General features: G+C 33.1%; 1 protein-coding gene across 1 annotated transcript in view; it reads right to left on the bottom strand.

Moving 5' to 3' along the window:
- Window positions 1-3,119: 3,119 nt before the first annotated feature.
- The window catches only part of ABCD2 (ATP binding cassette subfamily D member 2), a 60,564-nt gene continuing 47,014 nt past the window's right edge, over window positions 3,120-16,669 (bottom strand). Inside the window, exons 10-11 of the mRNA XM_006202857.4 lie at window positions 12,143-12,268; window positions 3,120-6,712 (exon numbers count right to left, since the gene is read on the bottom strand). Coding sequence (XP_006202919.1) covers window positions 6,493-6,712; window positions 12,143-12,268 — 346 coding nt within the window. The 3' untranslated portion in view covers window positions 3,120-6,492. The remainder of the gene's footprint in view (window positions 6,713-12,142; window positions 12,269-16,669) is intronic.

Below are 16,669 nucleotides of genomic sequence, written 5' to 3'. Positions count from 1 at the left end.
TCAGCATCACTCATCATGAGAGAAATGCAAATCAAAACCACAATGACGCATTGTTTCACATTTGTTAGAATAACTGCCATCCAAAGGACAAGAGATAAGTGTTGGTGAGAATGTGGAGAAAAGGGAGCCCCTGTGCACCGTTGGAGGGAATGTAAGTGGGTATAGCCACTGCAGAAGATAAAAAATGAAGTTCCTCAAAAAATTAAAAACAGATTTACCATATGATCCAGCAATCTTACTCCTGGGTATATATTCAAAAGAACTGGAAGTAGCATCCTGAGATATTTGCATATCAATGTTCATAGCAGGACTATACACAATAGCCAAGAGGAGAAAGCAACATGTTCTGTCAATGGGTGAATGGATAAACAAGATGTGGTATAAATATACAACGGAATGTTACTCAGCCTTAAAAGGGAAGGAAATCCTGTCACATACCACAATAGGAATGAACTGTGAGGACATTGTGCTAAATGAAATAAGTCAGTTACCAAAAGACAAGTTCTTTATGATTCTACTTAGATGATGCGTCTAACATTGTCAAATTCATAGAAACCGAAAGTAGAGTGATGGTTACCGGGACTGACGGGAGGGGAGGGGGCAGGAGTTATTGTTCAATGGGTGTAAAGTTTCAGATTTATAAGATGAAGAAATCCTAGCAATCTGTTTCACAACAATGTGAACATACTTAACACGCTGAACTATGCACTTCAATATGGTGACGATGGCAAACTTTGTTTCTATCATGATAAAAAAATTTCTTCAGTCATTTAAGCTCTCAAAATTGTTATGCTGCTTTTTGTATTAAACTTCTAAGGGGTGTGTGTGTGTGTGTATGTGTGTGTGTGTGTTTGTATGTGTTAGGTGGCAGGAAAATACATTTATCGGCTTGGATCTACATTAATCTCATTTATCTAAACCCCACCCATATGAATCTTGGAAATTCTCCTGTATTTTTCTATATCGAGCAACAAGCAAGCCGAAACAAGGAGACTTTGATCCTTTTTCCCTTGGTCTTCATCACTCTTGAATGATCAGTATCTGCCTGTGACAAAGGTCCCATTACATTAGGTTCCCACTAAGAGGTCGTCTGATTATAGGACCTCTTTTGCCCCATCCTGGTGTGAGTTCTGGGACACTTTTCTAGTGTAAACTTCTGTAGTTTTGTACATTTGCATAATGTCTAGCCCAATACATTTTAATTATTAAGTTTAATATATTCAATACATAAAATTAAATAATATATTTGATACATAAAGTTGGCTCCTCTTTTATATGGATTAAATGAACTATAATTACATAATATAGGCAAGTGAATATTATTCAGGGTTTAATATTCCATTGCTTCATTGCTGCATAATCTTTTTATAGCTATTAAATTACATAAAAATATATAAAGTAAATACTTACCTTATGTTCTTCATTTGACACAAGAACTGAGATGAAGCACGTAATTTTAAATGTGTTTTAAGTCTGGAACCCTTGTGTATTTAGCTTTATAATTATTGGGTCTTTTTGGTTGTTTTTGTTTTTGTTTTGCTTTTTGCTTTTTAGAGCTTTCCTGCTATAGTTATCTGCGTTTGGTGTTAACACGACAGAGATGATTTTCATCGTACAAAACTGGCTCACTTTACATGATCTGAACTTGAGAAGCTAATGTTTCTCAGGTTTCAGGACAACACGCTAAATGTACGGGAGCACCTACTGGTGGAGGGTGATACAGTCCTACAGACTGGTCTTACTGGACCTTGTAATTTACACCAAGTTGGAGGGCAAGAGGATTATGAAGCCCTTAAGTGTATTGTATAATCACAGAAGGCTTCTAGAAGGCTTATTGCTTAAATATTGCAAGAGAGTGGTCTTAGGCAAGAGATACAAAAGTTGAGAAGACACTACAAAATAGATAGACCATTTATTTAGATGGGACCACAACATCTAACAGGCACACAATTGTTTAGTCCTGATGTACTAAAGGGTTTCACGAGGGCTGAGACCAGGTTTCTCATCCACTTCTGAATTCCTAGGATGTGTCAATAAATATCTACTGAATTAATAAATGTTAACCAGTTTGGACATTTCTTCCTCAAAATGTTTGAAAATGTGTCTTTTGTTATCCTTCTCCCATAACCCCACATCCATGATTTATAAAAAAAAATGAGAAACATAATTCGTGTCACAAATTTCCTTTTTAGATGAAAACCTGCATCTTTTTAGTTAACCAGAAACCCTGAGGCAGTTTAAAGGCTTTAGAGCCAAACTTTAGAGCCAAAAATAATAATAATAAAAAAATGACCTAAGCTAATTAAAAGGAAGGTGATGGGGAGTTGTATAGCCTTTGTAATCAAATATTGCTAGGTTCAAATTTCAGCTCTTAGCTTAGTAGCTATATTAGCTTGGATGAATTGCTTAACTTCCCTGTTCCCCCCTTTCCTTTTTTATTAGAGTTTTGTGATGATTTAATGTATATGCAATGCTTTGTGCCTATTGGTAAATAATAAATAGATGCTATTAAATTTTCCTCTGGATAAGGGTTCTCATTTTCCTAGTTTTCAATGGACTGTAAACTTCTTGGGATAGCTATAATATTTTATTTATCCTAGAACCTGGCACAGCATCTGGCATAGGTCGGTACTTAATAAATAAGTGTTGAATTAATAAAGAAAATAAATATTTAAGCAACTATTTGGTGACTTGTGTGTAGCACTCCACACAATTGTACACTGCACAACTTGTAACTAAAGTGTATATAGACACCCGACAGACTCACTTAAAAACATAGAAATAGGACATTTTCCATCACTGAAACAATTCGTAATTCCTTTGATTACTCAAGTTTTTTTTTCATGTTTTAGGGACCTACAAGTAATGAGCAATGTTGAGCTCCAGTAACTGCATATTGGATGCAGACTACAGTATTGTGTATTCACACCACAGCCACATTCTGTTTTAGCCATATAGTGATTTTTTTACCATTAGGGACATTTTTATCACTTGCTTTCATTAATACACCCCCTACTACTCACCCCCTGCTTATAAGTGTAGATAATTGGTTTTGGAAATTTCACAACACAAACTGTAAAGCCATTTTGTGCTTGGTAATCAGGAAAGACACCAGCAACGAAGAAGGGATTTGCTTTTAATAAAAATATTTTATGCATCCACCTGAAAGCTCTCATGTGGCAAACGTTACAAGTACAACTCAAAAAAATATTTGACATACCCAAACATATCATCAGACCTGTAAATCTCCTGGGTTATGTGAAAGAACTTTACACTTCTAAATGAGAATGATTTTTTCCCATAAAGTAGTTGCATCAAAGACATCTCTTTTAATCAATGGTTTAATAATCTTTACCATTTTATGCATATCTCAGAAGTGTATAACATTCTCTGGATTTGAGTTCCAAAGTGTAACAAGTTTTTCTACGCTTATGGAATCCAAAAACTATTCCAAACAAATTTTAATAGGCTAAGCTTATTGACAAATATGAAATTATAATTGGAACCAAAGTCTCAAATAAAAAAACAAGTAACCTGTTCATTTATACCTATACTGGAAGAACAAAATTTGACAAAAACTTAGTTACTATCAAGGAAAAACCATTCCCATTGGAAACAAATGTATACTCAGGTTGAATCTCAAGATGTATCATTCTCCTTGAGATTACTAGAGAGAGATTTTTACACATTATCTTGTTTACACAAGAACACACACTATTTTAGATTCATGCTTGGTGTGCGTAACACTACATGCTGTAGAAATATAATGCAACATTTTCATAGAATGCAACTTATTTTCCAAGTTTAAAAGTTAATCCCCCCCCAAAAAAGCACATTTAAAAATTAATCTCCACAAATTTACAGCTTCCTTTGACCAAAACAAAACACAACAAAACAAAATAGAACAAACAGGAGTCAAAATAATTGAGGCAAATAGATGACACTGTAAAGCCTGTTTGAAAATTGAAATATCACTTCTTTTTCCTTCTCTCATTTATTCCTTGCTATATTCAAAGATGGCTATTTAGTTTTTCATCTTGTTCACATTTTTCACAAAATAAGACTGTAAGGATAGTAAAATGTGGTATACTCATTGGACCATTTTGTAAACAGTTAAATGTACACAAATACAAATGAAAATCACAGATTATTTTTCACTCCAAGTTAGAGGATTTTGGTCCTGGAAAAAAAATTCAGAAAATAAACAGGCACAAAAAAGCTCACACAGAACATGTTTCTCTTAGAACTTTACCATTTAAACTGCAGAGTGTATAGTTTTTAATACAGAATTTTAAACATTCTTGAATCCTGTACATTATAAATAATGTCATTTAACTTCAGCCAATTTGTAGGATGTATTAAATAAGGGCTAATTACAAATCTAGTATTTGTTTTGGCATTCTTTTCTAAGTTTCAAAACACAATATACTGGGTCCTACATGCTTTACTTTTCAAATTATGAAAATTAAGGCATGAAAATTATGCACATTTCAAATGAAGACTTTCCATTTTCTTCTTGTATCTTTAAAAGTTAAGACACTTGCCCCAGACTGTTTCCTACAGCAGCATAAATTGGATAACTGCTGATCCAGAACTTAGATTAATGAATAATTTTGATCCAGTTTAAGTTTTTGTTCCATGCATTTCTTTAAAACCTTTGATACCTGCCTCACTTTTCTAATAGGAAGTAGCAGTAACTGACAAATGACTAAGTGAATAGTTAATGATACTAACAGAAAAACTTAGACAGATGTCCTGAGTATTCATATGAGGTGGTTACATTTGTTGATAATTAAAAATTGATTTAAAGAAAGCACAGAAGAATCCAAAATGTGAAAATGCTATGATGTTTTATGACAGTCATCATGAATGACTTCCAGGTACTTCACCACCTGAGAAAGCCTGAGAATCACTGACTTAGCATCTATTGTGGCGGTGTCTAAACATGCAGATCAAATCCTGAACCACTAGTAACTGAGCGTTCCCAGCTCTCTGTCCCTTCAGCCTGGAGGCATAGGCAGGAGCAGTTTAAAATGGCCATCCTGGCTTTCATACTTCCAATTCCAGGGCAAGTGAAAACATAAAATGTATTGCACATGACTATTCCATTCAGATTCTTTCTCATTATGTTCAATAAATATTAAATTTCCCTATAACATAATTCCCCTTCTGATTGCTGGCTGTAGGGATCCAATTATATTGAGGATGAATGCACAGTTGCTAAAAGATAGCTAACTTTCCTGTCACGTTTTAGACCAGAGACAAACGAACTTTCCACTTTGTACTTAATTTCCATATATTATAAACAATAATCAAATAACAATAACACTAACATTACCAAATTAATTTTCTTTTCAACATCTCACCTAACTTTTATTCCTATTATAGCCCAACTGAATTTCAAGGGTAATAGTGAAAATCGCACTGAACCAGGGAAACAGGGAAACTTCATCTGATCTCTGGATTTGTCCCGAAATAAACTGCATGGTTAGGGCAAATCTGAGTGCCAAGTTCTCAAAAGCAAACTAGGAGAAATAACATCTGCCTCAGAAGATTGCACAAGGATTAAGATGCATATAAATGAGGATGGTCAATTATAAAGTGCTATTCCAAGGTATGTTACGACTATTATGATTTTGAAAATGCCTCTATTCTGTTACAGCACTGCTATTTAAAAATGTGGTGGACTCCTCCTTTGTGCACAAAAACAAGCTAAGTATATCTGGACAGAAGTTGCAATAGATAATGCTGCCAGGTAAGGTAACAGGTTGAGACAAACATTGTTTGGACACTTCTTTTTTGTACTGGCAATTCTCTTTTTAAGATGAATGAGTTTATTAACAAATATGTCAGATTCTCATTAAAATGAATTTGTGATGTGCCCATCCTGAGACGTTCAAAATCTAAAATTAAAAAATGATATTTTATACATGTACATTCATGTTTCTTTCTTTCAACCATTGTCATTAAAATCATTTTTTTTCATAGGGAAATTACTTCTCAAACTATTAGCTATTCTGTATACAGGATTAGTTGACCACTAGCAACATGAATTCTAGCTGTGTTATCTAATAATCATAAATGGACTAAAATGTTACTCAAATTTCTAGTTTTATGCACCTGGTTTCAACCCAAAAGTTGCTCTTCAATTGTTCAATTCTCAGGATATCTCCCATGTTTGTTAAGAATTTCAGATGCATTATATACACATAGCAAATCTGGTATTCACTGTGAATTCACCTAGAAAATCCTGTTTTACATGAATTAGGTTTTCACTAGGAACTAGAACAAGCCCTGATCACTAATCTTACAGAGTGCATTTGCTTATTTTCTTTTGAAAAGTCAGATCATCTACTTCCTTGATGCTAAAATCTTCTAAAACATTTCTTGCTGCCTTTTTTTCTCTGTGCTTAGCTTAACACAATGCATGCACTATAACAGTGTCTCTGAGCCTTTAACTAAAAACAAACATTTAAAACATAATCAAAACAATTAGGATGTCTCATCTTCATTTTTCATTGTTTTCAGCACTGAGTCTTCTCCTAAAATTTTACATAGTTCATTGAGTCTTTGCTGCATTTTGGGAATTCCAGCCAACTGAGATTCTAGCTTTTGTTTTTCTTCACTCAATGTTAAACGAATAGCAGTATCCAACTGTTCAAAGCGCCAACCTCCTTCACCATCAAACTGTAATAAATGAGTGTGGTATTTCCTGCATAATCAAAATGAAATAATACTATTAGTAATAATTGTAAAACACCATTTTAGTTATAGATTTATCATTCTACTTAATATTCAAAGGCAAATTTTAAGTAAGGTAACTATTTCACATTTGATTTTTAAGGATTCCTCAAGAGGTTAAATACTGTGATTCCTTTTACTCCTAAAGTCATTCATCTCTAGGTAAATTCTACTGTTTATATTAAATCTATTTCACATTCAAATGTATGTGAATTGCAAAGGAAGACATGCTATTGAATCTGCTTAATTTATCTTCATAACCCAGTATAGCTTCTGAAAAAATATTAAAGCATACTTATAACGAGAATAAAGAAAGGAAGCTGAGGAAAGAAAGTAAAATTTTAAAGGCTATTAAAAAAAAAAGCTAAGCAAAAAAAAAAAAAAAAGGAAATACAACACCCATTCATTAGTATACTCTCCTTTGGGAATGAGTTACTCAACATAAGTAAAAAATGCTCAACAATTAAGTTTTAAAATGTTTTTTAAAAATAAAATCTTTGATAAAAATCTTTTAAAGATATTTCCATGCTTTCATATAATTTCATCTCTTTTCTCATGGCTCCAGTCCATAATTAGGAACTTCAGAGTGGTACAGAGATGATTTTACTGATGAGAAAGGAGGCAATCTATCTTCCCCTAAATGAAGGCTAAGGTCACCAATCTCTGGGAGTTGGGGGCTGGGGGGATGGTATGTGGAGACAGTTATATTGGTGGAGTTGGCCTTGCATGGCTGAGCCATGGCATTTTGTCACCTTGTTAAGTGGCACATATTTGTATGTGTCCTCAGTTTTTATGTCTTTCCCTTATTGGTTTTCTCATTTCTTTTTTTTTTTTTTTTCCTTTGCTTTTGGTCTTTATTTATTTATTTTTTAACACTGGTTTTCTCATTTCTTATTTCCTTTTAGGCTCTTATCTGTCATTATTCACTAGGATCAGTGGGGTATTTCAAGTAGTTTGATCTCCTTTTTAAAAATTGAGATATGATCCATATACCATAAATTCATCCTTTTAAAGTATAAAATTCAGTGATTTTTTTAGCATATTCACATTCAGTCATCACCAATATCCAATTCCAGAATATTTTCTTTACCCCCAAAAGAAATCTCATTTCATGAGCAATCCCTCCCAATTTCCCCTTATGCTTAGCCCCACCAACCACCAACCTCCTTTCTGTCTCTATGGATTTGTCCATTCTAGACATTTCATATACATGGAATCATATAAAATGTGGCTTTTTTTGTGACTAACTTCTTCCAGTCACAAAATGATTTCAAGGTTCATCTAGTGGTAGTATTAGTGCTTCCTTCATTTTCATGGCTGAATAATATTCCATTGTATGGTACTGCACATTTTATCTATTCATCAGTTGATGGAGATTTAGGTTTCATCCCAATTTGATTGGATGGTCTTAACATGCTGTAAGATGGGGAAACTAAGCTAGGTTAAATTATGTCTAAAAGAGTAAAATCACTCTCAACCTGAAGGCTGAAGTTCCTGTATTTGATAACTTCTGACAGAGATTAATGATCTTTTCCATATACTTTTGAGTAACTATCTTTAAGACTTTAAGTTATCCAAAAATTTGGCTTCCCAATAGGTGTGATGTTACAAAAATTAACTTGAAAACAGTGTATTTCTATGTCAAGGGGGTAAATTTTTAAATGTGAAACTACTGCTATTAAAATATGAGAGCTAAAACAAGGGTAATAGAAAAGTAAATAAAGGATGGTGATATAAGAAAGTGAAATAATGGTAAAAAAAAAAACAACTTGTTTATGCCATTCTTAACTTCTCTTGGGCTTTTCCTAACTTTGAATCTACAATCAGGAGCAATTTTGAAGTGCGGTAGTTTAGATCTTGGGTGGCTTCCATCATCAATGTGTACTGAAGGTTTGACTCACCACTCAGGTCCTACAACATTACTTGATTTCTACATGAGGGAAGAAACTCTATAGGTGTTTCATGACCTGATATTCAAAGGCGTGTTCTGTATTACGGGCTAAAGCAATATTTCAAGGTTTATCTTAGCCAGAAGAATTTAAAAGAAACTATAATTATAACAGAGGCTCATTGGAAATAATCTGCATACTCCCTGCAGAAACAAAATAAAGCATAGAAAAGTGCCAATTATAAAGTTATAATTCTATTTAGAAACCAAATAATTTAATAAGCTTCTATAATTTTTGACCTCTTCAGATAATGGCATTGATTTTAATCTTTACAGTCAACAATTACTCATTTGTTGGTATGGGGGATAATAGAACATATCTTTTTCCTCTTCTGAAATCTTTTCAGGGAAAATAAGAATTTCATATAGGAATAAAGGATAATCAGAAATAATAGATTTCTACAACCTAAAATGGCTAAACTAATTCATAAAGTAGAACTAACATGATTTTTAGTTTTATGAAGAAATATACTATTAGTAGCTGCAATTAAAAACATGTTTTTCTTGTTAGCAGGTGTAAAGTTAGATTTTGTTACTTGCTTAATATTTTATTTGTCCACTACACACCTACTTGAATGGCCAAAATCCAGAACACTGACAACACCAAATGCTGGTGAGGGTGTGGACCCATGGGAACTTTCTTTAATTGCTAGTGGCAATGCAAAATGATAACAGCTAATTTGGAGGACAGTTTTGCATTTCTTACAAAACTAAACATGCTCTTACCAGTACAATCCAGTAATTGCAATCCTTGATCGCTACCCAAAGGACTTGAGAAAACTCATGTCCACACAAAAACCTGCATATGAATGTTTATAACAGCTTTATTCATAATCGCCAAAATCTTGGAAGAAATCAAGATGTCCTTCAGTAGGGGAATGGATAAATAAACTGTATACATCCAAACAATGGAGTATTATTCAGCACTAAAAAGAAAGGAGCTATCAAGCTGTCACAAGACATGGAGAAAACAAATGAAAATCACTAGGTTAAAGAAGCCAGTTTGAAAAGGCTACATATTGTAGGATTTCAGACATTTTCCATTTTGGAAAAGGCAAAACTGTGGAAATGTTAAAGATGAGTTGTTTCCAGGGTTTGGGGAGGGAGGGGAAAATAACAGACAGAGCACAGAAGATTTTTAGAGCAGTGAACATACTCTGTATAATACTGTAATTGGGATACATGTAATTATAAACTTGTCCAAACCCATAGAATGCCCAACACTAAGGGGACCCTAATGTAAATCATGGACTTTGGTCATTAATGATGTGTTTATATAGGTTCATCAATTGAACAACTGTACCACTCTGATGGCAAATGTTGATAATGGGGGAGGGTATGCATGTGTAGGGACAGGATAAGGCATATTTCGGTATCTTTCTCTCAATTTTGCTGTGAACCTAAAACTGAAAAAAAAAAAAGCCTTAAAAACATCAACAACAAAAACTTATTTGTTCCTTAAATTGAGGAAAAAAATAGCTGAATATGCTTTCAATGCCTCTTTAGGCTCCTTAGATAGGAAATGAATAACAGGAAAGCATAATAAATCCATTGATAGAGGTCAGGAAAACACCAGGACTAAGAGCTAACTCCATGTTACCTCAACGTGTGATCAATTGGGAAGCATGTCTGGATTGACAAGTCTATGTCAGAAATGACTCAAGAGTTCTTCTGGCCTGGTTCTGTGTCATCCCTGACTCAGAGAATTTACAGGCATATGTCATAATTATCTTAAACCAGTTCCTGTCGGTTTTCTTCAAGGAAAAGTCAAAGGGAACTACACTCACTGACATAGACTATAACTCATCAGGGACTGGATCCAAACTGCCTCTGGAGAGATTAGCAAATCAGGCTCCTGTCACTCCAGATGCTAATTAATTATTTAATGACAGAAAGATAAACTATGAAATTCCATACAAACGGTCTCTTCATGAAATGTTCTATTTTCAGATAAAGTCTCTGAGGAAAGAAAAATATGAATGTTTAAAATGAAATGTGAAATAGATTATCATATTCTCAACAGAAATAGAATTTAGAGTCAAAGAACTTTGAACAGTTAAATCCTGACCTGAACCAAATACTGAGTTTACTCACAATTTTAAAGTAAACATTCTCTAAAAGGTAAAAGGTCTGGAAAGGCTTAAAGGATTAACTCACATAAAGCTTGCTACTTAGTCTAGGTTTGAAGTCATGCATATAACGACTGGCTTTGGCATACAATGTGATCAGCCACCTGTCACAGAACATTCCAGTCAGAAAGAGAGGAGGAATCCCGCCAGTCCCTCGGGAAGTAGAAAGCCAAAGTGTATAGTGTCCGCTGTAGTTACTAATGGGTCAGAATAAAAGATTTTGATTGATGAAATAGAAATTCTAAAGTATACAGTAGAATAGAGTGTGAATGAAAAAGTGTTTTTATGGTTTATGCACGAGATACATTTTAAGTTCCTCATAATGTAGAGCAATATACTGTAGTACAGGGAGTATGACCATAGTAAGTTATTTTTCTCATGTTTCTAGCTCTCAGTTCCTTCACTGGTAAATGGGAATAATCAGACTGCCTATACTCTACAGGGCTGCTATTAGGCGTAAATAAAATGAGCCTGGAACAAAATGGGTCCTGAATCTGCATTAGCAACTATTATTATGATGACAAATCAATGGGAAAGCAGGGGAATGATAAAAATGCTGTCATCATTTCTTAAAAGGGAAAATCACATTAGGTTTTATGAAATATTATTTATAAAACATTTTTGTTTATTTTTCCCTAAAACAAAACCAAAAAAAGCTTTTTTTCCCCCAATGTTTTCTCGAACTTAGGGGAACAAGTTGTGGTATTTCTTCTTCCTGGATTGAAAAATTTAATTTAAAAGAAAGAACTAATGTAAAATTATATAAATATATTCTTTCCCAGTGCATGTTATGGAATTATGACTACTTTCAGTTTAAAAAAAAAATCACAGGATTTTTCTACTTCTTTTAAGAATTTTTGGAATATGATGATAGTTTTCAAACAAGACATTAATGTTACAATGTTAGGTTTGAAATATCTTTTGTTTTTCTGTTATCTCTGTTTTGGCTCTCATATTTTAATAGCAGTATTTTCACATTTTAATTTTCCCTTGACATAGAAATACATTATCTTTAATTTAATTTGTTTCTAAGTTTCCACCTACTGGGAGATAAAATTTTTGAAAAACTTATAACCCTAAAGATAGTTACTCAAAAGTGTAAGAAAAAGATCATTAACCTCTGTTGTGAGTTATCAAACATATGAACTTCAACCTTCACCTTGAGAGTGATTTTACTCTTTTAGACATAGTTTAACCTTAACAGAAATACAGGTGAAAAATAAGTGAAATGTCTTATGCTGTATAGTGAAAAGTTTAGCAAAGTTATTCTTTAAGAAATGTAAAGAAAAATTGTCTATCATAAATTAGCATTGGAAACACTTACCAAAGAGAAGGCCTGTGTGTTATAGAAAGTAAGGAAATTCCAGCCCCTTTTGCAGCCTGAAATATCTTTCCTTCAACATCAATGCTGACAGCACTGGTGCATTCATCCAGCAATGCATATTTTGGTCTTAAAAAATAAGCACAAATAAATTAATGATTTTCATATTTGAATTACAAATCTTTACTTGGCAACATGAGTTGCAATGTTAAACAACTTTAAAGGAGGAAAAGAGTATGTGACATTATAAAGATGATATATATTAAAGCAAAAAAGCAGTCATTCTCCCCCTCTTTGGACTAGAATATCATATTCTTAGATTTTAAATAGATTTTCTGATACCTTCTCACAATAAAATAAGCTTTATTGTTATGCAGATGAGTGAATCATGAGTTTGAAGAATTGGAAAGATGGGCAGGCCACTGAATGCATTTTCCTGCAGAAGACAGGTTCATTCTTAGTTACAAGGTTCTGAATAACTCCATGAAAAATACATTACTGTACCTAATTATCAAACAGATCACAATTGTGTTAGCAAAGATTTATTGAGAAGATAATTTTATCAACAATGTGAGTACCTGATCACTATTGGAATTTCATTGATCCAAGACTCTGCAAAGATAAGTATGCCTATTATCTGACAAATTTAGAGTAGGTATTTAACTTGCTAATATTGAGACAAATTTCTTAGGGAAAGAACTCAAATATTTTTCTGATTGTACTTAACAGTTTTTTTTTTTTTCCCTAGATCACTTTTTACTTTGGGGATGAATGTCTGCTACTGTCAGAGGCACTTATAACTTGCCGCCATTTTCTTCTGTTTACTCTTTCTCTCATTTTCACTCCCCTGCTCTTTACCTTTCTTTTTTCTTTGCCTGTCTTCTTTCAAGCCTGTCTGGACTTTAGGCATATATTTGGTACTCAGTAACGTGACTTAGCTTTGTTAATGCATCCAAAGGTCAACTCACACACTACAATTTATTGTTTACTTCAGGGTTGAAAATCAGCACTAAGTGTTTATCAGGATAATTTCCTCCATGAAGATATTTTGATTTTTTAAAATAAATAGCAATGAAGAGCTAAACATCAAAACCAGTAGTAATTACAGCATAAATAATTATTTAGAACTGCAAACTGTTTGTTTTTCTATGATAGATTTGCTCATTAATAGGATCCTGTTACCTATTGGAGGGAGTGTAGTAAAGGGTAATAGATATAGGAGTATAATTACTATATTATCTAAAGGCAACTTTAACACTCCATTTGTTTTAATAACTGCTCTCCATGCAAAGAACTAAAAGATCACCATACGTTCCCCATGACAGCAGTAGTTTTGCTGATTGCCTTTTGGTTACTGTTATGGTTTACTTCTTTCTCTCAGAGTTGATAACTATAATTGGAAAAGAGGGAGAAGAAAAGGAAATCTAGAAGAGAGAGATTGGTTATAAAATTTTCTTTTTTGTATAAACCTCTTTCTAGTACTTAAGTTACTTATTGTAATGTGTCTTACTTTTTAGAGAGCTTTGAGCTAAACAGAAGAGATGCCATTTTAGAAACAGAAAAAAGCATATTTCATATACTCTGTTGTCATAGCAACCCCTAGTTTAGCCTATGTAAGATGTGTTGAATGTTTGTTTCCTTGGTGGGACTGGTGTGCGTGCCTGTGTATGTGTGTGCACATACTTAAATATATTAAGCGTTAGCTTGTAATCTGGAACATATATACCCAAGTAAAACATTACATAATATTGTTTCTCAGATTTTCCTCTTTTGTTATATCATCAGGAGAGTGAGCTTCAAGTAGGATGTAAACTATTTCATATAAAATGGGACTTTTCTGATCATTCTTTAAGCATTAAAGTTAATCCTCTCCAAAGAGTTTACTATTGTGATACTTAATACTCCCTGCCAAATCTCCATTTTAGTAAGCTCAAGTCTTTCACATTACAACTCAAATCTTATTACTCCTTTGAGGATGAGGGGAGGTAGCTTCTTATTATTATATATTTCTTCCACTGGGTTCAATATTTCTATTTCATTTTACTTTTTCTCAATAGATTCTGCTTTTCGACTTGTTTATCTTCATTGATCTTCCTACGAATCACTAAGTTCTTCCCACTGATATACTTAATAACTTGATCTTTACTCAGTCTACACATTATATCTAAAATACTTTAGATTCACAAGTATCAAGCACTTTTTTAAAGTTATAGGTATGTAAAATCTCTTTAGGCTATCATAAATGCCTCTTGCTTTTTCTTACAGGGTTTATTTTATCAACACACTAAAACAGTGAGAAATTTATGCTCACATTTTACATTGTGTCATATTATATTTCACCAATTATGCTGGTGATCACATTACTGAATATTTATGGACAAGGCTCAAACAGATTCAGGGTGATAGTGGGTAACAGCTGGTCATAAATGTCAAATTGTAAAGTCTGCTCTTGAACCATACCACACATCTGAGAAAGGGCATTCCAAAATATGCTTAACTAAAAATTCTGAGTTAGCAAAGTTTGGTTTATACTTCTTTAGCTTCCCATATTCTTGAACTAACCATGTACATTATTACAAATATCATGTTATTACACAATAATTTTTCTCATTAAAAAACATCAACTGAAACACAAAAATAATATATATTGTATGATTTAATTTATTTGAAGTTGTAGAACAGGAAGAACTAATTTACGAGGATAGAAATCAGAACAGAAATTATCTATGGGGAGGTATGACTGAAAATGGGGGACTTTATAGGGTGATAGAAGTATTCTTTATCTTAATTGGGATGTTGTTTACATAATGTAAATAAATTTACCAAAAGTCATTGAATTGGCACCTAAATATGTAAATACTAACAGACATAAAGGGAGTAATTAACAGGAATACAATAGTAGGAGACTCTAACACCCCACTAACATCATTGGACTGATCTTCCAGATAGAAAATCAATAAGGCAACAGAGATCATAAATGACATAATAGAACAGTTAGACTTAATTTATATTTTCAGGAAATTACATCAAAAAATGCAGAATATACATTCTTTTCAAGTGCACATGGAACATTCTCTAGAATAGACCACAAACTAGGACACAAAACAAGTCTCACCAAATTTAAGAGGATAGAAACGGTCTCAAGCATCTTTTCTGACCACAACAGCATGAAACTAGAAATTAGCCACAGAAAGAGAAATAAGGAAAAGATAATTGCATGGAGACTAAAAAACATGCTACTAAAAAACCCCAATGAGTCAACAATGAAATCAAAGAAGACATTAAAAAATATCTTGAGATAAATGACAGTGAAAACACAACCATACAAAATCTATGGGGTACGGCAAAAGCAGTCTTAAGAGGGAAGTTTGTAGCAATACATGCTTTCCTCAAAAAACAAGGAAAATCTCAAATAAATAACCTAACCTACCACCTAAAAGAATTAGAAAAAGAAGAGCAAACAAAACCTAAGGTCAGCAGAAGGAAAGAAATAACAAAGAGCAAAGAGGAAATAAATAAAATAGAGATTGAAAAGAAAATAGAAAAAAATCAATAAAACTAAGAGCTGGTTTTTTGAAAGAGTAAACAAAATCGACAAACTCTGGCTTAGATTCACCAATAAGAAAAGAGAGAGCACCCAAATAAATAAAATAAGAAAATAAAGAGGAGAAATTACAACTGATACAACAGAAATACAAAAAAAAAACACAGATAATACTATGAACAATTATATGCCAACAAATTGGACAATCTAGAAGAAATGGATAAGTTTTTAGGAATATAAAGTCCTTCAAAACTGAATCAAGAAGAAATAGAAAATTTGAACAGACTGATACTTAAAGTGAAATAGAATCTGTAAAAAAACAAAACAAAACAAAACTCACTGCAAACAAAAGTCCAGGACTGGATGACTTCACTACGGAATTTTACCAAATAGACAAAGAACTGATACCCCTCCTTCCAAAAGACTGAAGAGGAGGGAACACTCCCAAACTCATTCTATGAAGCCGCCATTACCCTGATACCAAATTCAGACAAAGACACTACCAAAAAAGATTACAGGCCAATATCACTGATGAACATAGATGCAAAAACTTTCAACAAAATATTAGCAAACTGAATCCAACAATACATAAAAAAATCATACATCAAAATCAGTTGGATTCATCCCAGGGACACAAGGATGGTTCAATATACACACAAATCAATCATGATATACCACATCATCAAAAGAAAGGACAAAAATCACATGATCATCTCAATAGATGCAGAAAAAGAGGAAAAGCATTTGAGAAAATTCAATATCCATTCATGATAGAAACTCTTACCAGGGTAGGTATAGAAGGAACGTATCTCAACATAATAAAAGCTACTTATGACAAACCCACAGCCAACATAATACTCAATGATGAAAAGCTGAAAGCCTTTTCACTAAAATTTGGAACAAGAGATGAATGCCCACTCTCACCACTTCATTTCAACATAGTATTGTAAGTCCTAGCCACAACAATCAGGCAAGAAAAAAAAAAA

The sequence above is a fragment of the Vicugna pacos genome, chromosome 12 (genome assembly GCF_048564905.1).
Source record: "Vicugna pacos chromosome 12, VicPac4, whole genome shotgun sequence".
Classification (NCBI taxonomy): Eukaryota; Metazoa; Chordata; class Mammalia; order Artiodactyla; family Camelidae; genus Vicugna; species Vicugna pacos.
Note: the sequence above shows the minus strand (reverse complement) of the source record. Positions and strands in the feature narration are given on the sequence as shown.